The sequence below is a fragment of the Rosa rugosa genome, chromosome 5 (genome assembly GCF_958449725.1).
Source record: "Rosa rugosa chromosome 5, drRosRugo1.1, whole genome shotgun sequence".
In the NCBI taxonomy this organism is placed as follows: domain Eukaryota; kingdom Viridiplantae; phylum Streptophyta; class Magnoliopsida; order Rosales; family Rosaceae; genus Rosa; species Rosa rugosa.
Window position 1 is genome coordinate 20684848 of NC_084824.1, and position 26909 is coordinate 20711756.

Genomic DNA, 26909 nt, shown 5'->3' on the forward strand with positions numbered 1-26909 from the left:
TTTTCACTTAAATAGAAAATACGTTTGATGGTCTGTATCAATGATTTTAGTTAGCATATCACATTCATGAATTGATTGACGAAACCAATTAACAAGCTAGAATCCATCTCAGGACTATTGGAAGCCCCTATCATCCATGTGTGAGGGTTAGTAAACTAAGGCTAACATAGTGCAAATAGTTTGTGATGTGAAAGCCATGGAGATGATGGTTCGCCGAAGAAGTAGATAGCCATGCAATCCAATTTTAAGCTACATTGTCTTTCTGCCACTGAAACGCATCTAAATTATCTTCATGAGTTGCTTGATGCATCGACCTTTCTTGAAAGGGAATGTTGTGATTGTGGTGTTTCAGTTAGTCACATCGATCCTGCACTAACTCAACATCATCAAACCCACTTTCAATATCCCCTGCAGTACTAGCTAGTCCTCTCCACCCCACCATATATATCCCAAAAACAAATTTATATATATATATATATATATATATATATATATATAAGAAACTAGTTAGTAACCCCCACCATGGCATTGGAGCTTTCCTTTTGTCTCCAAGTCACTAACACAGCACTCTTGCCTCTTCTCCTCTGCAAAGTCTAAGCTACCTCGTGTCTATGACCCCTCTTTGGTCTGATCTACACAGTAATGGTGGGCTTAGAGCGTACTTATTCATAGGGCCAACATTAGCTGGAAGTTAACACATGTAAGCTAGCGAGGTCCACATGGATCTAAATGGTTTGATTAAAATCTTATCTTTGATGCCCTTGATGTGATTATAGATAAGGTTTTTGGGAACAATTTTCTTTGTCATGGAAGTGATCAGACATCAGTAGACACGTGGATTTGAAATCCGACTGTGATGTTCTTGGCAAATTAAGCACTAGTCTGTCACAATCTCTGCCTTTAAATTGGAGTCGACTTGGGCACAGTGGGAGCAAGAAAAACATATCAATCTCTAGTCTTAGTCTCTTGGAGAATTATTACGTGCTGCTAGATCATAAAAGCTTAACAACTAGCTCAAGGGATAAGGTTTTCATAAATTTGTGTATTAGGTTAGTTTTGGACCTTTGGTTAGGTCATAAAGTTAACGAATGGCTTTGTGGTACGTTTTCGACAGTATAATATTTGAATTGAGACTTCTGATTTTATGAACTGTTCGTACAATCGGATTTCCATTCAAGTATACAACTAGATATGTTATTAGCCAAAAAAAATAAACATCTGGAGATATTTTGATTGATATATAGACCTTTCTTCTTTTCTTCTTGTTTGTTCTTTTGTTGGCTGATAAAATTGTTCCTGTTTTGTGCTTGGAACTACTTTTGTTAACAAGATGTTCAACTGTACTTGGACTTGGAGAAACAATTATCAATGGCAGGCAAAGCTATGTGATGAGGACGTTTAAGTTGCATTTAAGAAATAGAAAAGTAGACTAATGCACATGACATCTAGTTGTTCTCAAGGTACAAATGGACCCTATGACTAAGCATTGAGGGGTTGAAGTCTCCACTCTCCACTCTCTACTATGCAGTGGATAAATCTTAGCTAGCTTGCAAAATGCCAAGATTTCATGTCAATAAATTAGGGTTTAGATGTTGCAGAAAGCATGCAGCAAGTTAGTGAAAGTAGCTAGCCAGAGCTAGAATAGAGAGTGAGAGTAGACCTAGTCATCATATATGGGAAACATGGGTAGGAGATTTGCCAAGTGGAAAAGATGGGTGAGACAACAGAGAGGGAAGCTCTATATTGCTAGGGTTTGCATCTCCATGCTTCTTGGTTGGCACAAGTACTCCTGATAAACATTACTATTAGGCTATTAGCTACTAGCTAGTGTTGTTTTGATTAGAACTAGTACTGATTTGAGTCTCTCAGTGGTTTCATTTCTCCATGACTAGCTTGCATGATTTGCTTATTTTCTTTGTAGCTGTACAATCAAGTGAATCAACACCAAGAAGTACTGCATTGATTATTCATGATAACTAAAAAGTTTGAGTTTCTAGCTAGCTAGCTAGACGACTCTTCATCCATTTTGAAGCATTGTGGTTGTTATATATCCAGTCTCTCACTCCGTCACTTAGAAGCTTTGTTGAGAGATCAACACCAGCCCTCTAGAGGCTTCTCACCACCTACTGTAAATGGACTTGCTGGACTTCGCAGCAGCTGTCAAATTTCGTGCTCATGTTGCTGCCTAGTTGTGGCTGCAGGCCTGCACGGTACGTTGGAGTGCATCAGAAGATAGGTCAAGGTAGAATAGAGGTGTGAACCATGCAGTAGACAAGTGTTTTCATGAGTAGAAATTGATGTATGAGATGATGAGATATAGTTGGGTGCTTGCTGTGTGAAGAAGCGTATATGATTTGAATGGTAGCTGGTGAGATACCTAGTGCAGTGAACAGTATAAAAGGGTAAGGTTCTGGTAAGGTTCCTAGATAATTCTGGAGTTTGTAATTTTTTTTTTTTTCCTGCTATATATGTAAAAGGGTTCTTTTGCAAGTTAATGTCTCTATTGCTGATAAAGTTTGTTCACAAGTCACAACATAAATAATATCCCCATTAGAAAACAGAGCATATTTTGTGGTGTTCAACAGCGAAGGCATAAAAAATCCAAGTGTGAACCTTAACAGGAATAATATGCATGTGTACCTACTCAGGCCTAAATCTTCTATGAATCTTGTAAATTAATTCTTTTCAAATTTCAACCAATATAGTCCAAAACTTCCTGAAATCCTGGCGAGGTTGGTTAATTTTGCTTAAGCTTCAAACAGTGAGACAAATTACAGCTCTATAATAATGGAGACAAGCCTGGCCATGAGATTAGGATAAGAGCTCTGGCACCAGTGATGAGTCCTTTTCCAGGGTGATTGAACAAGGAGACAAGCTGATGTGTCTGCTTTGTCATCTTTTGAGTCCATGTAAACCAGTCAGCGGCCAACACTTGTCACCCCACCTTGTATTGCCTCCTCAGATCTTTTTTTTCTCAAGCACTATAGCCAGCCTCTATAAAAAGGGTAAAAGCTAAGCTATAAGCAAACCTCAACTCAGTTAGCTCCATAGCAAGGCATTACGTACTTACTACCTTGAGTCCTTGACCATCATATCAGCCAAAGTAAAAGTACTACCTCCCACTTCCTGGACTTGACAATTAGTACTCTTGTAACATGAAGGGAGTATTATCCTCAGTTAAAGCCCTATGGAAGCTCCGATCATGGGATAAATTTTCGAGGCTGGTGAGGGAGCAGCGGACTCGGCTTTACATCATGTGGAGGTGCACTGTCATACTTCTTTGCTGGGATGAGTGACAGAGATCGAAGACACTGCTGTAGATAATTAGGGATGCTTGGCACGCGTCAGAAGTACCGCAGGCAAGTGTATGGAATATATAATGTGCTTGGCTGCTGAGTTCTATTAGATTGGATGCTAAAGTTAAAGAGAAATTGTGTAAAATGTTTATTACTTTACAGATTACTACCCTACAAAGAGTAATGCTAGTATTACATGTATTGATGGCATTTTAGACCATATCTCTGTAATGTGGCCGTAGTGCATTACTAATCGATCAATAAATATGATACAACTAGTTTAGTTTGCAGTAGAAAAACTATCGATGAATCTTGCAATTCAGAAAAAGATCTTTCTTTTTTCTGCCAATATCAGAGAAAAGGAGAGCCAACATCAGAGGAAAGGTCAGAGAAAAGGAGAGCCAACATCAGAGGAAAGGTTTTTCTTTGCTTTTCTTTTTCTTTTTCTTTTGTCTGAAAAAAGAGGTCTTTCTCATAACAGGTCGATCACTACACATGGCAGAGAAACTCTTTCATTATTAATTTCGAATTAGAAGACCTTGTTTACTATCATTAGCAAACTACTAGGATGGTAAAAAGGGAAGATAAAATCGAAGGAATGCTCAGCAAGGCATACCATACCTGTTCTTTCTTGTTTTTCTACAGTTAAACGAAACTAGAAGTCTAGAACAAAGCATACAAAGTTGAGAACAAGAACCAAATTCTCTTCACTTTTCTCTTGTTTAGAGATGACATGCGTAAACTTGTTTTGCAGCATAGGTTTCTATTCTCTACTGTTTCTTAAAGCAAGAATTTTCCCCATTGCTTCCCTCAATTATTAAAAACTTGAATGTAATTTTCAAATACTTTATCCTACCAGTTATTGTGCAAGTTTACTTCCAGAGCAAATAGATGGAACAATTTAATAAAAGTAAATACAGAAAACCCCACTGAATCGCATGTCTAGAATGTATGTCATTGATTATCGATCTTAAGTTGAATCCTCTAGTAGAAGATGATAGTTTTATTAAAGCACAGTCAAGTGAGTATTGCCAACTAGTTGAAGTTCGTACAAAAGCTTCATATCAGTGAGAAGGTGAACTATAAGTTACTCTTGAAAGAAACTTATTACCAGTCCAACTTTCACATAACATCTACGGAAGAAGGCTGATTCAAATAGGCATCATGGCAGCGTCCTCAGTAATTTGATGATATATGAAAACAAAAACAAATAGGTTGGATTTAAGTAGATGATTTATGTTATATCAAGTGTTTTTAAGGTTTATTTCACTTAGGAGTAGGAAAAATATGAAAAATTAACACAAACTTGAAAATACCAGATAGAACAGTATGTTGATATATATAAATGACAGAAACTGCTTTGCGAATATGTAACACACTCAAAGAGAACACAGCAATTGCTAACGTAGTGTAAACCTCACCACTGAGGAAACTTCACTGCGTGGCTTGTAACGTAGCCAACATGAGAAACAAATTCACTATGAATCAAGTTTACAGTATACAAGTAGTGATGTTTATCACAATCACATTCACTAGCAACACAGCTAACTTGATTTACAACTGATATATCTCTACTCAACACAAGTAACTCAATATCTAGATGAACCGATCTTCCACTTCTTTCCTTGTATCAATGACTCACTGATCTTTAGATTGATGTATAAAATGAATACAGTAGGCAAAGAAAGTGAATAATTATCAAAGAGAGTTTTTGCAGAAAACAATTTGTGAAACTCATGCAACACACAAATGAACAATACTTAGATCTCAAAAAAAAACTCTCAACGATGAAAACTAGTTTCAACACCTTTTATAGGGAAACAAGACTCCCCCTTAATCAAAACCCTTTACTCATGGAATGAGATAAGGAAAGTTTGTTAAACAAGATCTTTGCTACACAATCAATCATGATCTTTTATTCGATATGAAGTTTAAAACATTTTAATGCAAATCAGATTTCGAAATCATTTTAACAAACTATATGTTAAATCAGATCCAATCACACACATGCAGATTAATATGGAATGCAAATTACATTTACCCTAAGAACAGTGAGTTTTGATATCTGCTTTCTGATTTGATCTTTCAATCTTCAAGGACCATCGGAAAAGAGGGAGAGAATTCACTACTAAAAACAATTGCAATTGCTTCGGAAATTTGCGACGGAAAAGCTTTCCGTCGCGAAAAGTTAGCTTTTGCGACGGAATGTACTACGGCTATTTTACCGTCGCATCTCAGAGAGTTTTTGCAACGGACGTAACCTTACCGTCGCATAATTATACATCTATTGCGACGGTATAGTCACGTCGTCGCTTGTATAATTATAAAAAAAAATAAAAAAAAAATAAATAAAAAAAAACAAGGCTATTCAATCCTTCAGATCTACACCAAAACAACATGCCACTTCCTCCTCTCTCTCTCTCTCACGCTTTATTCACTGAGCTCGAAACCCTAACCTAGCGATCCTCGGCCTCCACTGAAGCGAGAGATTTGGTGAGAAGCGGAGGAGATCGAGCTTCATTGACGACGTGCCCGAGGAGGAGGACGAGAAGGAAGAGGATGACGATGAATACGGCCCCAATCGTGGTTGCGGCGGCGGGATTAGTAAGCGGAGCAAAAAGAGGCCCTCCGGTGGGTTTTCTTGATCTCGAAGCAGTGGATGATTCAGATGATTCAGATGAGGACGAGGACGGTACGGATAAATCTCTTTTTCATTCAAATGTAAAATCCAATAGAAGCTTCTATTTTCTTCTCCCCACCCCCCTGAAATGGGCTGAGACTCTGATCCGGATTTGCAATTCGGGGCGGGTTGGATCGGGTTTTCGGAAATGGAAGGCGGAGACGGGACGATGCGGCTCGGGGCTCTCAACATGAAGGCGGATCGGGTGAGGTTCGATTCGAGTCCCGATGTGTCGGTTTCGTCGGCGGTGACCAAGCAGAAGGCGGCGGCGGCCAAGCAGTTCATTGAGAATCACTACAAGAACTATCTACAAGGACTACAGGATCGGCAAGAGAGGTACTATTCTCTACTGGATTTGGGCTTGTATACTGTTCAAATTGTGGTTTCCATTTCTGTCGATTGGATCAGTCTTCAATTTAGTGCCTGCTGTTATCTACAATTAATGTGTTTATATGTAGTGAATTTGTTTCCAAGCCCAATTTCGGGTGCTTTTAGTGTTTTCTAGCGACTCTGCATATTTATGTTGGTTTCAGATTTTTGTTTATGCTATTATGGTTACTGGTTGGTATTTAAGAAACTTGATCAAGTGGAAGAAACAGCTCTGACATGATTACTCGTAGTAGATATGAACTTTATTATTACTGGTTCGACTATCATTTCACATTCAGGTTTCAATCTCAGTAGGTCCCTAAGTATAATTGTATAATAATCAAGATCCTCATTTGCAAGTACACTCTAAACACTACTTCATTTGGTTTGGGACGACCTTTTGTATATTTTGGAAAGAAAGAAACATATTGTGACTCAATACATGTTTTCCTGTTTCAGACGTCGAGCACTTCAAAGGAAAGTGCAAGAAGATCAGGTACCGGCTGAGGAACAAGAAGAGATGATGAGGAATTTGGCACGCCGAGAAACAGAATATATGAGACTCCAAAGACGTAAAATCGGAATTGATGATTTTGAGCAATTAACTGTAATTGGAAAAGGTGCCTTTGGCGAGGTATTACATCTCACTCATTTATTTTCAAATGTTACATTTCCATTCAGTTGAAATAGCTCTTGCTTTATGGCAATCTGAAGGCCCTTCGTTTAGTAACATGTGCATTTTGGAATTTTTAATAATATGCTTTGATGGTTTCAGTTCTGTTGATCATATAGATACAGGAATGTGATATACTGTGTCTCATATAAATTTTCATTCCCGTCTATAATTTGTTCAACAAACACAGGTAAGGTTATGCCGTGCAAAAGGTACAGGAGAGATTTTCGCTATGAAGAAATTGAAGAAATCAGAGATGCTTAGCCGTGGACAGGTGCAATATTCTAAATTAGCACTGTCTACTCCTCAAACTTATTTACGCAGCTGTATATAAGAAGTTTCTTAATGCGATTGCATCGATCATCTGAATTCCTATATAATATTGGTTTCAAGGCAAGCTCAGCACCACATAGATTGATTTACATTGAGCTATCTCCTATGGTCATGTTAGCATGATAGTGTCCTGATACTATACAATGCAATGATATTACTCCATGATGATATGTTTTTAATAGTTTTTCATTTTCTTTTCATGTTCCAGGTTGAACATGTGCGTTCTGAGAGAAATTTGCTTGCTGAGGTTGATAGTCGGTGTATTGTGAAACTTTATTATTCATTTCAAGATTCCGATTTCTTATACCTTATCATGGAGTATTTACCTGGTGGTGACATTATGACATTATTGATGAGAGAAGATACTCTTTCTGAAGATGTTGCACGTTTTTATATGGATGAGGGAATGAATGTAGGACCCTTATACTATGAATCTCTAAGGCTTGACTGCTAGTATGTAGGACCCTTATACTATGAATCTCTTTTTCATTCGTCCTTTTTTTTTCTTTTGCCTTCTCTCTTTGATCTGGTTCCATTTGCGACTCGAGCTCTGTCCATAGGAAAGAGTGGTCTGAACTTAATCCTAATACCATAATAAGTTTAGAGTATTGAGTCTTCAAGTATGTTAAGAGTTTTATTTAATAATTGTGTTTGAATTCACATATCTAGGCTTGCTCTGTTTACATGAGCTCCTTTCCATGACCTTCAGGTGAGTCTAAAATACTATTACCTTTGGCAGGTGAAATGCTGGCAAATTAGGCTGCTTTAATTTCAAAGGCTCCTCAAGCTGCAGGGACCATCCATACTGATTTTGAGAGAGGATTCATTTGTGCTGAGGTAGCTTCTAGCTTACAATTTAACTCTTGTCTGGCACTATTGTTTCTTTTGTAATAATGTCTTTACTAGCTCTAATTCCATAAGGTTCACAGATATGAAAGATTTCTTTCCCTTTTGTGTTATGTGTGGGAAAAGAAATGAATTAGTGAAAAAGAAAGTTAAGGGGTGAACATTGTCGTAGGCATGATTGCGGTCTTTCCTTTCTTGCTGTTAAAGATGTCTTCCCTTGCCCTGGCCTTTTTTTTCCTTTTCCTTTTCCTAGCTTTGGTGTGCAATTCACACCATTTTTTTTTTTTATAAATGAAATATTCGTTTACTAAAAACACACACACATGACTAGCTTAACAATAATCATCGAACCAGTACTGCTTGATGATCAAGTTCATATGCCATATGATTCCTGTGTATACATTCACTACACACACACATATATATATGTTGCATCATACATTTATCTCATATATAAATAATTGTAAGTACCTCTACGTGAACATTAGAATGCACTCTTCTATTAGCCATTCTTGAAAATGTTTGTTCTTGAAGTGAAATGATAAGTAAATAAATACACTATTTTGCAATAGATTTTATCTTCTTAAATTATTTCATGCTTCCTTAAAATATAAGACAAGGAATTAATTATAAGGGTTTCAGCTTTATAAGTTTTTTCCTCTACATGATAGTAGGATATTCTTTTTGATTGATAGTGTTTTCTGCAAAACTTATATTATAATATGCTCTATATTTCTGTTACTTTTTGTGATGCAAGCTCTTTGCTAAAGGTTTAGTCTTTTTCTATAGTTCTAGACTACTTCGAATATGCTCTATATTTCTATATGCTCGCATAATTCTTTGTGCAAGATGGAAACCCCTTGATTTTAACCCAAATTGTTAAATTTTTTGTTGTGGCTTTTATGTGCAGGACTCTTATGAGTATCTATTTAAAGAGCTGAGCAAGTATAGATGGATCATTCTCAGGCTATAATTAAAGAGTTGGTGTATGAAAAGCAATTGGATAGGCAAGAAATGGATGACTTGATGAAGCAAGATGAGCTAGAAGTTGAAAGAAAGTTGAGAAAGCTTTGGCTGATCTTTGTTTTTTAACAACCTTTGGTTGGTCTTAGAATTGTGATTGTTGGTTGGTTATAGATGATGGGTTTCATAATATTTTTCAATTTATGATATTTGCTGCAGATGGTACTAGCTTTGGTGTGCAATTCACACCATTTTTTTTTTTTGTATAAATGAAATATTCTTTTGCGACGGCAAAGTATCCGTCGCAACAAATTCACCCTAATTTTTTTTTAAAATGAAATATCTTTTTGCGACGGCAAAGTATCTGTCGCAAATAGTTTAGTCATTGCGACGGCCACAGTTTTCCGTCGCAAATACTTTTTGCGACGGCATTTTACCGACACAAATGGATTTTGTGACGCCACCTATTGCAACGCCAACATTTCCGTCGCAAAAGGCTCAATTTTCCGTCGCGAAAAGTTTTTTCCGTCGCAAAAGCCCAATTTGCCGTCGCAAAATAGGCGTCGCAAAAGCAATTTTTTTTAGTAGTCGAAGTATTCCCAATATACTCAGCTCTCCTAGTAGCCTTGGGAAAACGTGTGTTAAATGGAAATTACCCAATATATTTACTATCTCCCCCTTTGGGCATTCCCATTCAACACACAAATTTTTCCCTTTGCATCCTGCAGGTCAGTCCTCACAAATAAACAAACACTAATCATATACAAATTCCAATATTTATACCTAGAAGTTTTACTTGGATCAAAGGAATCAGTTTCCATCCTTTTCCCAGATCCAAGTAAGAATTAAAACCAAGATAAATAACATTCAACAAGATAAGCATCCAAGCAGTCTGTGCTTATGCACTTACAAACCAAACCAAAATAAAGGGATTGTCCAAAGAAAGTTAAAATGCAAAAGAAGAAAAATAAATTAAAAGATTAAAAAAAAAATTTACTTCTCCCCCTTTGAATGGGAAGGCTCCTCAAACTCCTCCATCAGCTTGGTAACCCGGTCATGAAACTCCTCACTGTCGATTGAGTCATCGCTATCATCACAGTCAGCCTGCGTAGCCACCTCTCGAGCAGCCATCGTAGAGGGTCCTGGATCACCTCTTGCAGGGGCGCTGGGGGCCGGAGCCGCCTTCCTTGTCACAGTCTCCCTCCGAGGAAACCCTAGGGGGTGGCTTTGCATGTTCTGGACCTCCATAGCAAGGTTGTTCAGCGCGGTGTGGCAGTGAACCAGCGAGAAGTTCATGTCAGCGACATAGTCGACGAGACAGGTGACTCGCCAATCAGCCACCATAATGTCATCACGGAGAGCAGAGCGCATGTCTTCAATGATGCAGCAAGACCTTCTAGGGTGGCCGGAGGCCAAGGAGCTCTAGCAGGGTGAGAGGAGGAGGATGCACCGACATGCAGCTGAGGAGAGCGACGAGGAAGAGGAGGAGGACTCCGGCTACGGTCACGAGAGGGACGGGGGTCCCCAGGATGCAAGATGCCAGCTCGAGCAGTTGCCTGACGGCCTTCCTCCTCCAAAGAAAGAGGAGAAGTACTGCGCTGATTGGTGCCAATGCAGGTGGTGATCTTGGTGCGGACCATGGTGGGGATAAAGGTGAGATATAATCTGCACACTGAGAGAAACCCTAGTGAAATTTGAGGAAGACAAGATGGTCTTTAAATAGAACACAGGGAAAGGGAGAAAACCAAAAGACACGCTGCTTCAACATAGCTTCTCCAAGAAAGAGAGGAGTTATGACAAGTTAATGTTCCAAGATAAACACATGCAAATTGAAATCTCCCCCTAAAATCTTGCCGTGTCAGAGAATATTGTAAAAAGAAACAGGTGGCAACAAAAGAAAGAATCTAGGAGCATAGGAGTATGTCATAACTTCAGTGAGAAAATATAGCATAGTCTAAGTACAGAGAGGCACATAACAAGAAAAGAAAGACACATACATCAGTTAAGATATGCAACCATGATGTATTCTATCAACAAAGAGGATTGATACTCAAGAGTCAATCATACACCCTATGACAGATGTGAGCATAAATCGTACATGGGGCTTAGACACATGTGTAGAGAGAGATAGGTGAAGTAAAGTAAGAGAACTGAAGACTTGGACGTCGCACCGGAGATTTCCTAAGAGAGATGGGAAACATTGTTCCCAAACAATTAAAGTAACATAATCAGAGGCATTTGATATTTTGTCATTAGGAACAGCATGAACTCATGTAGCGAGACACATCTTAGCAACTCCCAGATCAGACGATCTTAGGGTACTAAACATAACAAGGATGCTCGACGAAAGGTGTCTCGAGTTGCTTCCCTTATTTTACACATTGTGTGTCCTTATTGCACCTAACCATCTCGTTTTGTTACAAACCCTGGAAAGTTCACCACAACCAGGATCTGATTACTTGGAGAGGAGGTAAAGTGATTATCCATTCTCGTTTCTTGCAAGCCCTGGAAAGTTCACCACAACCAGGACCTGACTACTTTGAGAATAAGGACATTAAGCAACTGTCAATTGAGGGAAAGGTCGGATTGGAAGAGTCAGTTCGCCTACTTCACCTACATGTTCAGCTCTCGAGACAAATAACATGCCACCACGTACAACTATGAGTGAAAGTGAAAAATGAGGCTGACTGATTTGGAGACTAAAAGAGAGTATACAATCAATGTCCAGAATAAGACATGGTATGAAGACCATGACACCGAAAATATGTGCAACCTTTAATGACAGTGGGCAAAGTACACTAAGTTCACAATTTTCTCACTGAAATATGGACATAGGCAATGCTACCCTAATACTTATAGCATATTCCAATGGCATTCCTCAACAATTCAAACCTAGCTGTGTCTAGAGGCTTAGTGAAAAGATCAGCTAGCTGACTGTCAGTGGGGACAAAGCTCAATTGAAGAATTTTCTGCTCAACCAAATCTCTAATGAAGTGATATCTGAGATCAATGTGCTTAGTTCTGGAGTGTTGAACTGGATTCTTGGTGATATTTATGGCACTAGTATTGTCACAAAAGATAGATAACTTACCTTGGGAAATACCATAGTCCATGAGCATTTGTTTCATCCATAGCATTTGTGTACAGCAACTCCCAGCTGCCACATACTCAGCTTCAACAGTCGAGAGAGAGATGCAATTTTGCTTTTTGCTATGCCATGCAACCAAATTTTTTCCAACAAAGAAACATCCTCCTGAGGTGCTATTTCTATCCTTAAGGTTGCCTCCCCAATCAGCATCTGAGTAGCCTGCAATGTCCACATTAGTATCAAAGGTATAGAAAATACCACAAGAAACTGTACCTGAGATGTATCGAAGAATTCGTCTAACAGCTTCCAGGTGGGATTCTTTTGGATTGGCTTGAAATCGTGCACAAACTACAACACTATAAGAGATATTAGGTCGACTAGCAGTAAGATACAATAAACTGCCAATCATGCTTCTATAGAGGGTAGGATCAACAGACTTGCCATCCTTGTCTTCACCAAGCTTTATAGTGGTGCTCATGGGGTTGTTCACCACTTTCTTTGACTCAAGACCAAATTTCTTGATCAAGTTCTCAGCAAATTTTTTTTGAGAGAGAAACAGGCCTGTGGTAAGTTGCTTTACTTGCAATCCAAGGAAGAAAGTTAGCTCACCACACATACTCATTTCAAATTCACTTTCCATGACTGATTGAAATTCGTTGACAAGATACTTAGATGTAGAACCAAAAACAATGTCATCAACATACACTTGTGCAATGATAATGTCATTTGTTAGTTGTTTTACAAATAAAGTTTTATCAACTGATCCCCTAGAATAACCTTTGCCCACGAGATGAGTGGAAAGCCTCTCATACCAGGCTCGAGGAGCCTGTTTTAGTCCATACAAAGCTTTCTTGAGTCTATAAACATGATCTAAGTTATGTGGATCTTTAAAACCATGAGGTTGTTCCACATAAACTTCCTCCTGTAAAATCCCATTTAAGAAAGCAGTTTTGACATCCATTTGAAACAGTTTGAACCTGAGATGACAAGCAACAGACAATAATAATCTCACATATTCCAATCTAGCCACAGGAGCAAATGTTTCATCAAAATCAAGACCTTCAACTTGTGAGTAACCCAGAGCCACCAACCTAGCTTTGTTTCTAATTACATTCCCTTTTTCATCACTTTTGTTTCTGAAAATCCACTTAGTTCCTATGACATTGCAACTACTAGGTCTAGGTACTAAGTACCACACATCATTTTTAGTAAATTGATTCAATTCTTCATGCATAGCACTAATCTAGTGATCGTTCAACAAGGCTTCCTTAACATTTTTTTGGTTCAACCAGTGACACAAAACCAAACTGGGATATGACATTCATATTTATCAGATTTTCAGTGATAAAACTAAGCAATTAATACATTGTCTTGACTTACCTCATCCTGACTTACTTATGCAGTAGCTTGACTTCTAGTTTTTAGGCCATCTGATATTTCCCAATGATATCTCGACTAGAGTAATCCTTCTGAACTTGTTTGAAGCCTCTTCTCATCTGTGGAGCTGGCTCCAAGATGCTGTCAACGTTTTCTTCTTCTTTAGCACTTGTTGGTGTGTCTTGTGAAACTGAACTTGAAGATGATGATGCATCTGCATAAACATCCTCCTATCTAATATAATGATCATCAATAGACACATTAATAGATTCCATAACAATCCTAGTTCGTTTGTTATAAACCCTATAAGCTCGACTATTGACAGAATATCCAAGAAAAATACCATCGATCATCACTTCTTGCATCAAATTTTCCAAGTTGCTCTCGATCTCTTAAAATGTAACAAGGGCTTCCAAACACATGAAAGTGCCCTACATTTGGTTTCTTACCTTTCCATAGCTCAGAAGCTGTTTGTTCAGCTCCAGGTCTCAAAAAGACTCTGCTGATGGTGTAGCATGCAGTACTGATTGCTTCAGCCCAAAAATTTGTGCTTAGGCCTGCAGCATGTTGCATTACTCTAGCCATGTCCAGTAGCACTCTATTTTTCCTTTCAACTATTCCATTATGCTGTGGAGTAATGGGAACTGAAAACTCATGAGAAACACCTAGCTCATGGAAATAGTTAGCAAAAGCAGCATTTTTGAACTCAGTGCCATTATCAGACCTTACTCTTACCATGCAAATATTAGATGACTGTTTTTCCATTATCATTCTCTGACTTAATCCTTTAAAAGATTCAAAAGTTTCAGCTTTGTCTTTTAAAATATTAACCCAAGTATACCTGGAAAAATCATCGACTACTACGTACCAACATGTATTTTTTACCTCCAATGCTCTTAGTTTGAGCTGGTCCCATGAGATCCATATGTAGCAACTCCAAAACTTGTGTGGTAGTTGCAGAATTTACCACCTTGTGTGGAGCCTTGGTTTGTTTCCCAACTTTGCATTCTCCACAGACCTTGTCAGTCTTGCCATTCAGAGTTGGCAATCCTCTAACACATTGTTTAGTGGATAGCTTGAGCAAGTCCTGATAGTTCACATGTCCCAACCTTCTGTGCCATATTTCAAAGATTCATTAGCTTGAATGTGATCGATAACAGTTATCAAATGATCTCTTACCTCCCATAATACTTTCGCCCTTTTGATTGAGAACCACACATGTTTGTTTGTTGAACCAAACATCCTTATAATCATCTGCCAAATGACTGACACTGATTAAATTAGCAGTTAGACCTTCAACATACAGAACATTCTTGAAATTAGGTACTCCAAGAGTATTAACAGTGCCTCGTGCAAGAATCTTAGCTTTCCTTCCATCACCAAACGTAACTGAACCTGTAGTACATTCATCCTGAAATGAAGAGAACCAACCCTTGTCTCCAGTCATGTGTCTGGAACATCCATTGTCGACATACCAGAAGTTCCTTCGCTTGTCTGCCAAGGCAGTGAGTGCTACCAGGCAGGTTGCCTCAATGTGTGATGGTGTGTTATCTGTACTTACACATGCCATGAGACAAGTAGCATCAATAGAGTTAAGTGAATCAGAGGAATCTGTGCGAGCAAGAAGGTGATTATTCAAATCTTTTCTAATCCATACAGGTTTACTTGTTTTAGTTTGCATGTTTACCTTAGTGATCAAATCAGCTAATTTATTAATAGTAAGCACCTTCTGCTCTTTAAGTTCACAATGTAAAGATTCTACAGACAGCTTTTCTTCAACAAATAGAGGTGTTGTAAGTCTCTCATTACATCTAGGTCTAATATGTCCCAATTTACGACAGTAATGACACGCATGTAGGAATGAAAGACTTAGATCTTGAGTACCTGCTTTGACCAGTTAATGTCCCTTGGTCAATCTTTACCTGTTTGACATTCTGATGATGTTTAGGTTGATTATCACCCTTTTTCTTTGGCCCTGTGTTAGTTTCCTTGATGACCTCAATGAACAAGTCACTCTTCTCCACAACTAGATTCATCTCCTTCACAAATCGTGTACTTTTGGAACTTTCTCCAGAATAGCCAAGTCCAGAGGTATCATGATAGGCTTTTCCTGAACCAAATAATTTGGATGCAGCTCCAGAGCGTATCTCAAACTTTGTGAACTTTTCTTGAGTGGACTTTAGTTCTACCTGCAATGATTCATTTTCAGTTAACAGGTTTAAGTTCAAAGCATGTTGTCCTTTTACCTCAAGTTCCAGCATTTTGCTCTTGTTTTTTAGCTCGGCACATTCTGTCTTCCAAGTCAGTGAACTTTTGTCACCTTGTGAGTTGCGTAACTCGTCAGTGAACTTGGTTCTTTCTTGTTCCCATGCGGTCTGAGAACTCTTCCACATAAGCTCCAACTTATTTTTCTCAACTTTTAAGATCTGAATCTCTTCTTCCAAATTTGGATTCTTGATCAATGTAGCTTTCGATGCCTTATAGAGTTGTTTGCAGCGGACTGTAGTCTCATCATCTGAGAAGCTTTCATCACTATCTGATTCAAGTGAGAGAGATGACACAAAAGCTACATTTTCAACCCCTTGAGTCTCATCATCACTCCACGTCGAGAGAAGAGATTTGTTGTTGCTATTTCCATGCTTCATGTTACCACAATCAGTAGAAATATGGCCATAGCCACCACATTCATAGCATTTTGTTTTACCATAATTATTTCCCTTAAAATTCCCTTTCCCGCTCTTAGCATTGTTATCACTACTACCACTATTAAAGGAGTTTTTCCTGTGAGCATTGGAATTCCTAGAAGAGGTTTTGCTTTTAAGAAACTTTTTGAACTCTTTAGTCAAAAGAGCAAGATCCATTGGTTCATCTTCCTCTTCTGTTACTTTCACAGCCTTGAAGGCTACACCCGTAGATTTCTTTTCAGGTTTTAGTCTTAGCTCATAAGTTTTTAGATTTCCAATAAGTTCATCCAGAGGATAGTCATCAATGTCAAAAGAGTCCTCAATGCCAGTGACCTTAGAATGAAACTTTTCAGGCAAGGCCCTAAGAATTTTCTTAACAACCTTATCTTCATCAAACAGAGCACCCAGACTACGACACTGACCAGTAATTTTTAAAATTCTACCATGAAAGTTATCCACGGTTTCATCATCTCTCATAGTCATAGTTTCAAATTCATAAATCAAACCTTGCAGTTTTTGTGCTCGTACCTTTTTGTTACCTTCATATGTAGTTTGTAGCAAATCCCAAGCCTGCTTTGCAGTGTCACAATGACTGATCCTTAGCTTCTCACGTTCAGAGAGAGCAGTAAATATGTTGTTCTTGGCTTTGAAGTCAGCTTGAAGATCATGTACTTCCTCTTCAGTCCAATCCTTCCTTGGTTTAGGAATGGCAGTAGATGAACTCTCACCTTTAGCTGGAACCACAGGTACCTTCCAGCCATTTTCAACAATATTCCATACATGCTCATCTTGTGCATATAGGTTTGATTTCATGTATATCTTCCATTGAGTATACTTTTCACAACCTCCATTAAACCATGGAGGACTGTTAACAGATCCACCAGCAGCTCTATCTCGAGAGTGTTCCATCGTCCCTGCGATCTACTAGAAAATTCTAGAGCCCTCTCTGATGCCAATTGAAAATACCAGATAGAACAGTATGTTGATATATATAAATGACAAAAACTGCTTTGCGAATATGTAACACACTCAAAGAGAACACAACAATTGCTAACGCAGTGTAAACCTCACCACTAAGGAAACTTCACTGCGTGGCTTGTAACGTAGCCAACACGAGAAACAAATTCACTATGAATCAATAAGTTTATAGAATACAAGTAGTGATGTTTATCACAATCACATTCACTAGCAACACAGCTAACTTGATTTACAACTGATATATCTCTACTCAACACAAGTATCTCAATATCTAGATGAACCGATCTTCCACTTCTTTCCTTGTATCAATGACTCACTGATCTTTAGATTGATGTATAAAATGAATACAGTAGGCAAAGAATGTGAATAATTATCAAAGAGAGTTTTTGCAGAAAACAATTTGTGAAACTTATGCAACACACAAATGGACAATACTTAGATCTCAAAAAAAAACTCTCAACAATGAAAACTAGTTTCAACACCTTTTATAGGGAAACAAGACTCCCCCTTAATCAAAACCTTTACTCATGGAATGAGATAAGGAAAGTTTGTTAAACAAGATCTTTGCTACACAATCAATCATGATCTTTTATTCGATATGAAGTTTAAAACATTTTAATGCAAATCAGATTTCGAAATCATTTTAACAAACTGTATGTTAAATCAGATCCAATCACACACATGCAGATTAATATGGAATGCAAATTACATTTACCCTAAGAACAGTGAGTTTTGATATCTGCTTTCTGATTTGATCTTCCAATCTTCAAGGACCACCGGAAAAGAGGGAGAGAAATATTCCCAATATACTCAGCTCTCCTAGTAGCCTTGGGAAAACGTGTGTTGAATGGAAATTACCCAATATACTTACAAAACTAGAACTCACCTTTCACAAAGGTGACATCCAAGTACCATATAGCTTTTGAGTGGGGGGTAATAACAACATTATCAGTAAGACTAGCATCATATACTCCAACAAACACACACTTCAGAGCACAGAGTTCATGCTTGGTTCTCTGATTTTTTTTCGAACATAAACATATCCAAAACACACAAAAAAGTACAAAAATGATTGAGGGAACTTAGAGCTGTTTCTGTTTTGTGATTGGAACTACTTTTAGTAACAGGATCTGCAATGAATGTGATGAAGACAACTTCCTAGAATAGCCAGACACATATATGCCAAATCTGATCAGATCCAATTATCTCTGGGATGAGATACATTGATTTCCTCCCAATTAAACAGAGGCAGCAAAAGAAACTATCATATGAACTAGTACTGCTGCCCAGATACTATTATATGATGAACTTTATTCATGTTTGTTGAGAAAAAGAAAAAAAAAAAAATTATTGACACATTTTTATTATCTTGCATTTAGGAGATGGAAATCGAGTTAGTGTATGACATTCAGGGGTTCTGAAGATACAAGTGGACCTTACGACTAAGCATTGAAAGGTGGAAGTAAACTACTCTATATGTGGATATCATCTGGCTTGCAAAATGCCAATAGAGAAAGTACTAATAGAGAATAGTCACATATGGGAAACATGGGTGGGAGAGTAGTCAAGTGGAAAAGATGGGTGAGACATCAGAGAAAAAAGTTCTGTATCACTAGGTCTACAAGTTCTGCGACAAAACCAAGTGCTTAGTACATGTGTAACAGCAGATAGACGTGGAGAAATACAAACCGATATGCCTGAATCAGAATCAGTAATAACTAAAGCCTTGCTGAAAATTAATTGGCATGGTACATGAGTAAACCTAAACTCGATTAGACTACATAAACTACATATTAATACTTCAAAAATAGATTGAGAGTCATAGACTTGATCAAATTGAAGGCCATCTATGGTCAAGATAACAAATACTAGCTGCATCATGATTTCTAATTTTCTACCAAACACTAGCTACAGATATAATCAATAAAAGCTTAAGGGGCTAGCCTATGTGAACCATTAGGGAACATAGATGTTTTCCGAATGTTGTTCAAACCGCAGAAGAGCATGACAACCCGCTACAGCTCCAAAAGAATCAATATAAATCAGCATTGTCTTCACATCAATTCCACAAGTTCAAGCACGTTCCACAATGTTTAGTATCAAAAGATGAATTATTCATACATGTACTTACTCAGACCTACGCTATATTTTCTAAAACAGTTTATATATCTCGTATTTAAATTCGGCAGCATGCGTTGAAAATTGTCATACTAACCTTCATACAGTGAGACAAACAATGCAGACAGGATTGGCCATTGAGATTAGGATAAAATCTAGTACCAGTCATGAGTAGTCCTTTTCCAGGTGTGTGTTGTCTGCTTTGTCATTTTTGACTCCATGTAAACCCAGTCGATGGATGGCCGACACTAGTGACTCACGTTGCATTTCCTCCTCGGATCTTTTTGAGGGCTGTCAATAAAAGCTGGTAGCTCAATTCAAGTTTCCTTGAGAAATGCATATCTGCCGAAGTACTAGTATATCAGCAGCCAGTACTGGAGTATAGTCCTGCAGCTGTCTGTAGCATGAAGGGAAGAATGTCTTCTGTTAGAGCCCTGAGGCTCCGATCGTGGGGTAAATGCGCAAGGGTAATGAGGGAGCAGCGGACAAAGCTTTATATCATGTGGAGATGCACCGTCATACTTCTGTGCCGGGATGAGTGACAGAGAAGCGACTATATATGTGTGCTGCAGATATTTGATGGAATCTGAATGACTATGTTGAGGCAAGCAAATGAAATATATGTGCTTGGCTACTGAATTCTCTTTTAGATCGGATGGAAAGGTTAAGAAGAAGCTTCGTGAAAAGATCCCATGTAACATAGGAGTAGTAGACAAGGCTTCTTTCTTTTTCTTTTTTCTTTCTGGTTCTTCTAGTTGTACCCCAATTGAGGTCTCTAGGTGACTAGGTTACTGTTCAAAGAGAGGTTAGTAGTGAGGATTTATTTTCTTTGTTTTAGGCTCAATAATGGAGCGTATGTGTTAACAATGAGAGTCACCTATCTTTCGCTTGGCGGCTTGTGCTATTTATAATTTTGGTATAAGACAATATCTGATGTACGTGTCCTCTAACCATGGATAAGTAATGAAATTATCTAAAGGGAATGCAGGGTTTTTTCAGTTACTCAATTTCTTCGAATTGCAAGTTGAATGCCAAAAGAGTTTGTGTACATCAATGTAAGGACCGTTCAAGTGTAGAGGTTGTTTTAGCATCAATAGGCTGGGCTGGGTAAAAATTTCCTGCTTAGATTGGAGATGAACAAACCTATTTGAATAGACATAGTAATATGAGCTCTGGCTTCAACGACTGTAACGCTTACATTTGAATGTTTGATATTCAATATAAAAAATTAACAAAAGAAAACCTTGTATAGGGACATTGTATAGTATGAACTCTGGGATAACAGTAAGTTTAGTATGAGCTCTAGCTTCAACTGTTGTAATCCTTGCAATTCAATATTCAATAAAAAGGTCCGCGTAGGCACCTTGTATATTATGTCTTTGGTTGGGTAACAGAACTTACTGACTATTTTCCGGATACTGTTTTTTTTCACGACAAAAAGATAGTGCCAGCTTAAGAGGCACCTCGAACCTAACATATAAACGAACCAAAAAGAGTTCAAAATAACAAATAAGCGTTACTGCTGAGCAAGTTACTGAACGTTTCATACACCATTACACCCTGCATATCTATGTAAAAGCCCACATATCTCAAAATTCCAGGACCCCCAAAACCAGAGACAACAAAAAAAAAAGACTTTTTTTTCTGGATGCAAGGCAAAGCACTTCCCCGGATCAGAATATGAGAAATGAAATGGAATAATCATCTCTTGTTTCCATCAGAAAAAGTCCCGTGTGGCCTTGCAGCCAATTCATCAGTAGATTTCTTCGGGGTTACTTGCTTAGTTTGGGCTCCCTAGGTCATCACAACAAGAAGAGCAAACATTGTCAATGCATCAAACACTAGAGAGTAACTTGAGCATTAAAAGTGTTACAAGTTGAATGACATAGCAACAGCCGTCCCATTGCTCATACCATCGTCTAAGAGTCAAAATCCAGAATAAGCAAACAAACATTCAAATGAGGATAAAAGTCAGACACAAAGTGGAAACACTATCAGTAAATCGAGTTGTTATATTAGCCTATATCTGCATCAACTATTGAGTTCCCTAAAAAGGAAATATTGTTCCAAGCAGGCATGCGTTACTACAATGGTCAAACTAGGCATTGCATGACATGAGTGAGATGGCTATAAAAATCTCATATAATGCAAGTTTTTCATTCCCAACAGCCTGCATGGAAGCATAACTCTACGCAGATGTTGTTACTATGCAGATCAATCAATATCACACACTGGATATGGCTAATTTGTTGTGTTCACTCACTGGTCCCTTGTTGACATTTAACCTCCGCAGTGATGGAGCTCGCGCCACTGATGAAGCAGCTGCAGCTGCAGCAACGCGTATTCTGCAAAGAAGAAGAAGATTAATCGACTTTATATAACTCCCATAAACAATATAAGCCAACTGACAACAGGTGTCGCTCTACAATACCTTTTATGTACATCAACATATTCATCCGTTTCATCGACAATCTCCTCCTGTATTTATCAAGAAAATCATCACTTATTATGAAGTCTGATGCAAATTGAATAAATTCATAAGCTGAAAGGAAGAAATATTAATTGCATGTATTTTACCTGCAGGAGTTCTTCAAATACATCTTCCAGGGTGATGATACCAATGACTTCACCATCCTCAATGTCCTCTGACGAAGGGGGGCCAATTGTTTCTCCAACATTGTAGTGTGAGAGTGCTTCCTTTTTCATACTAGTGGGCTTTGGTATCTTGGGTACGTCAACAACAACATGGTCTGGCTTTCCATCCTGCTTGGATAGCAATGGAGTAGTCAGTTGGGAGTCCATGCCAGCAATTTTGTTTCCTTCATTATTTTCTCCGTCAATCGTGGGTGGATGAGCCTTACTTTTCCCTCTGGCCTTTACCACAGCAGCCATATGACTGCTGCCCTTTTGAAACTCATTCAATATATCATACAGTGGCATATCTGCGGGAACTCTGAGAATATGACCCACAAATGAACACCCGATATTTCACACTTGGTATTAGAATTGAAAAAAAGTATTTAAAGATGTTGAAGCACACCTTGGGATTCTACGGATGGAAACAGCACTGACAGGAGTCTCTGTTTCGGGTCGTACGGTGAGAAGACTTTTCACCTGATCCAGAAAAGAAAGTGGAGAAGAGGGTTAAATCATGAGAAATATCAATTACAGTTTAGTGTGTTTAGTATCTAGAATGGATACATAAATTCGAAACTCCTAAAGATCTAAGTTCTAACACTCACCAGGAGAAGTCCAATAATATTCCTTGAATTCCCAGAATAGACAGGAACTCGACTATGTCCCCGAGCAAGAACTTTCCCCATTGCTTCCCTGCGTTATTAATTAGAGAATAATATAAATGTAATCAGATAACACACAATCTGTTCTACAACTTATGCTAAAACCAATTTACTAAAACTAAAAGAAAGACCTCATAAAAAGTCTAGAATGTTGTATAAAGGAGCCTATTGAGTCAATTATTCTAGTAGAAACTGACAGATTGAATGTAAAATGCAAGTGAATAATGCCAACTAATTGACTGGTTATGTTTCTGAAATACTAAAAAGCATCATTAAACCTTCTACCAAATGTTGAAGGTTGACTTATTAACTAGACTACCCTTATTTTAGATAATGGTGATGTGATTCTTATCAGAGTCAGTGAGATAGTTGATTGAGAAGGGGAACTTACCAGTCCAACTTTGAATTGACATCTAAGGAGAAGGTTGATTCAATAGGTGTCATAGCCTCCTCAGCAGTCTGTTGACAAATGAAAACAAAATCAAAATCAAAAATAGGATGCATTTGACTGACTTATTAGAATTAAATACATAGGAGCAGGAATAACATATACAAATGTCATGTAATAGAGTAAGCTACTGACAGAGATTATACTCACGCACTATGAAGTATGAACTACTTAAAACCACATTTTCAAAAGTAGTGATTAAATGTTCAAACTCAATTAAGTAAATTAGTATCCAGGTGCCCTTTAAAATGTATACAAGATATGAACTACTATTTGAAACGTATGCCCCACTCAAAAGAAAGATCGGAGTTAAGTTTACCTTTAGTAACTTAACAGGATCCAAATGCAAAATACTTAAATTAGAAACTACGTAAAAATACTGCCTTAAAATTCAAAATATAGTGGCCAATATTATTCATTTTTTATGCCATTGAATGGTCTGAAACTGCACATTGATACAAAAAGAAGAAAACTAAACATCCAAAAGAACATACCAATTTCATTTATATTGTACCTTTTCAGTTAAGTCCAGTGCTCCACTAATTATTGTTGTCTCATCATGTGTAAGTTCACCGCCTTTGCCCTCCTATATATGGAAAGTAACAAATGAAATTTTTTGAACAGAAAATCAAGGAAATTTTCTTATATGACACTAGTTAGATTCCTTAATCCTTATAAACTGTTGTAAATGGAATTCACTTCACCTCCTTGCTGTGGATGGAAACGAGGGCTTTTAACTGAGCTCGCCTAAATAATGCTTCATTATGTCCCAGAACACAATCCAAGATCTGGAAACATAAAACTTCTTAGTATCAGCAATTACATGTCAAATCAAACAGTATCAGCAATATAAATTTATCAAAAATCTAAAAGACAAAGTGCATAATAAGGAGAGAAACATTTTCAATTCCTCATCAAAGAATATACCTTTCCAATTGGATAAGCAATTGGGTAGCAAATAATCATCAAAATTCGGACAAGCCATACAAAGTTGGAACCCACAGCCAGTCCATATCTAGTGCATATTGCTTGTGGAATAACCTGCCAGAATAAAACAGCCACCAAATCAAAATTCCGATTCGCCCCAATCATAAACCAGCATAAAAGGTTAAAACCACAATGCCAAATCACCCAAAAAAAAAAACTCACCTCTCCAAAAAACAGCACAAATGTCACAGAAAGAATTATAGCAACATACTGATTGAAAAGCTTGTCCAAATATATAGGAAGCGCCTGCAGATTGCAAATTGAAATAGTTCAAAGCAATTCTCACCCTATTTCAAAACCCAATATAACTTTTGCACAATCAAAAATAATCAAAATACTCACTTCCATAGCTCCAGCATTACACAGAAGCAAAGTGACAAGCAGCTGATGCTGCTTCTGAACCACCGGAAGTATAGTCGCTGCAACAGAAATAACAGAAATTTAACCACCAAGAACAAAACTTTATCTATTTCCGATCAATTCAGAGCACAAAAAAAAAAAAAAAAAACCGAACCTGCTTGCTTCTTCTCGGTGGGAGTACCACTTCGCTGTAGAATCTCGAGGTCGACGAGGCCGAGGGACATGAGTCCTAAAGTTAAGCCTGACATTATTCCGGCGAAGAGGACCAAGAAACACGACAAGCCGATATAGACAAACCACCAAATGGATGCGAAGGCTATGCCCTCGGATTCCAGACCGGGGTTGTTGTTGTTCCGAACCAGCATCCGGGTCATCATGACTGCATTAAGGGGATGCATTATGGGTATCACAGGGACTTAAAACTTCAATTCTTGGATGATGATCGATCGAGATCGATCTCTGAGAGTTCCCAGAATGATAGAATCTGAGTCCGTGTCACAAGGACTTTGGAGAGTTTTGGTTTGTAGTGTAATGTACACGTGGCGGGATCAAAGAGGAGGGGGGGGGGGGGGGGGGGGTCCTGATCTGGGTACCACTTGTGTTTGGTGTACACTCATGTACCTTTTTGAGGTTACGGAGCTCTGGATGCGGATTATGGCACTAAAGAGGTTTTGCTTTTATGTTGTTCATGGGATTTTCTTCCTTTAAAAGCAGATTCCAAACTATTATGGTATCCATTCTCTTCTATAACACTGCCTTCTTCCCTTCCTTTTATTTTTTTTTTTGTTTATGAGGAAGGTTATGATTAAAAATATACCGGCAATCTATAGTTTCTAAATATCTGCTTTTTGTTTTTTAGTAAGATGGTTCATAACAATCAATCAAGATGACACTTTCAGATACTTCCTCTATTCATAATCTGTAGAACAATTAGGAAATCTAATATCATTCTTTGTTACACTGAAGCTTACAATGCTATGCTTAGTATTCTAACACAAATCAAACTTTAGATGGGATTTTCTTTGCCAATGTACTCAATTCTGGTGCTTTAGAAATCTCCTTAATTCAGTGTAAAAATCCAGTCATTGTATGTGAGCAAAAGCAAAATTTAGAAAAGTAAAAATTAAGCTTCTCTCTACCCTTAGGACTAGGGCTAGGTGTTGGCCAACATATACTTCAGTGCTGGTCATTGGTTGTTACCAGCTAGGCAAGTCAAGTTTGCACTGTTCCAAGTCCTTTGTATTTTTTCTTTTACATTTTAAATTGGAAACTCATAAAATGTGTTCTTCTATCTGAGGACTGCAGTCTTTGGAGCTATGGAACATGCAAGAGAACAAGACAATGACTCTATCAGCACATGAAGGTTGTTTAAGGATAATAGAATTTGAGAGAGATTGATGAGAGAATTGTGTTTTCATTATTGAGAATAGGAGCCCTATATATAGGGATTACAAAGTACATGTTCTAATGTTACAAGGAAAACTAATCCGAGTAGGACTAGGAATTCTAGAACATTCTCTCCTATTACAACCATGAAACTATTCCTAGTTTGATAAGGCACACTAAGTCGATTTTCCTTCAACACTCACCCTTGTGCCGCTCAAACTTGGTGGTGACGCTTCATCCGTTGCCTTGTTAAAAACCTTGCTCAAGTGAAAAACCCTGTGGGACAAAAATACTCTCAGAGGAGAAAAAGAGTACAACACGTCCTCTACTCTTCGAGATCGAACATGTAGACATCATAACTCCCCCTGATGTCGATATCTCCCCCTGATTGCTACAATCGTGGGAGTTCGGATAACTTTCTCAATCCGATGCTCTTCACATGTTTCTCGAATGTGGATTTAGGTAACGACTTAGTGAATAAGTCCGCTACATTATCCTCTGATCGGATTTGATTCACTTCAATCTTTAGAAGTGATTGTTGTTGCTGATTGTAAAAGAACTTAGGCGATATATGCTTGGTGTTGTCGCCCTTGATGAAACCTAACTTCATTTGTTCAATACAAGCTGCATTATCCTCATAAATGCATGTAGGTTCATCTGTGGTAGACTTCAAACCACAACTTCCTTGAATATGTCTAATTACAGACCTTAGCCATATACATTCACGTACGGCTTCATGTAGAGCAATAATCTTTGCATGATTTAAGGAAGTAGCAACAAGGGTCTGTTTTGTAGACCTCCAAGATATCGCAGTGCTTCCCATGGTAAAGACATAACCCATTTGGGAGCGACCTTTGTGAGGGTCAGAGAGGTACCCTACATCAGCAAAACCCATCAAAACATCATTGTCGTTTTGATGGAGGGGAGTAGGGAGACGCCGGCCACCATGGACGACGGCGGCAACATGGCCGACGGTCAACTCTTAGACGGTGGCTTTTTGCCTTTTGGGGTCCGATCCCGAAAT

General features: G+C 38.1%; 3 protein-coding genes across 8 annotated transcripts; 1 reads left to right on the forward strand and 2 right to left on the reverse strand.

Moving 5' to 3' along the window:
* The first annotated feature begins 5658 nt into the window (after nt 1-5658).
* Nucleotides 5659-9378, forward strand: LOC133709854 (uncharacterized). Of its 6 annotated transcripts, none has more exons than XM_062135778.1 (6): nt 5664-6312; nt 6805-6979; nt 7209-7292; nt 7560-7808; nt 8091-8188; nt 9108-9378. In XM_062135778.1, exons 1-4 carry the CDS (start codon nt 6125-6127, stop codon nt 7803-7805), a joined length of 693 nt encoding a protein of 230 aa, XP_061991762.1. In that variant the 5' UTR covers nt 5664-6124; the 3' UTR covers nt 7806-7808; nt 8091-8188; nt 9108-9378. The 6 variants fall into 6 exon arrangements, with proteins under 6 accessions (XP_061991764.1, XP_061991762.1, XP_061991761.1 ...); XM_062135777.1 differs by having other exon boundaries at nt 7560-7804; XM_062135779.1 differs by having other exon boundaries at nt 7560-7763.
* Nucleotides 9379-13669: 4291 nt separating this feature from the next.
* Nucleotides 13670-17218, reverse strand: LOC133711335 (uncharacterized). Its single transcript, XM_062137469.1, has 6 exons — nt 15872-17218; nt 15510-15814; nt 14861-15442; nt 14511-14734; nt 14075-14410; nt 13670-13839 (listed from the first exon to the last, which is right to left on the reverse strand). The coding sequence occupies exons 1-6, from the start codon at nt 17216-17218 to the stop codon at nt 13670-13672; spliced, it is 2964 nt and encodes a 987-aa protein (XP_061993453.1).
* Nucleotides 17219-20742: 3524 nt separating this feature from the next.
* Nucleotides 20743-25047, reverse strand: LOC133710259 (DUF21 domain-containing protein At4g14240-like). Its single transcript, XM_062136283.1, has 13 exons — nt 24654-25047; nt 24482-24558; nt 24302-24385; nt 24080-24193; nt 23857-23940; nt 23667-23738; nt 23096-23163; nt 22648-22735; nt 22446-22519; nt 21983-22358; nt 21837-21883; nt 21669-21750; nt 20743-21199 (listed from the first exon to the last, which is right to left on the reverse strand). The coding sequence occupies exons 1-13, from the start codon at nt 24895-24897 to the stop codon at nt 21107-21109; spliced, it is 1503 nt and encodes a 500-aa protein (XP_061992267.1). The 5' UTR covers nt 24898-25047; the 3' UTR covers nt 20743-21106.
* Between the last annotated feature and the right edge of the window lie 1862 nt (nt 25048-26909).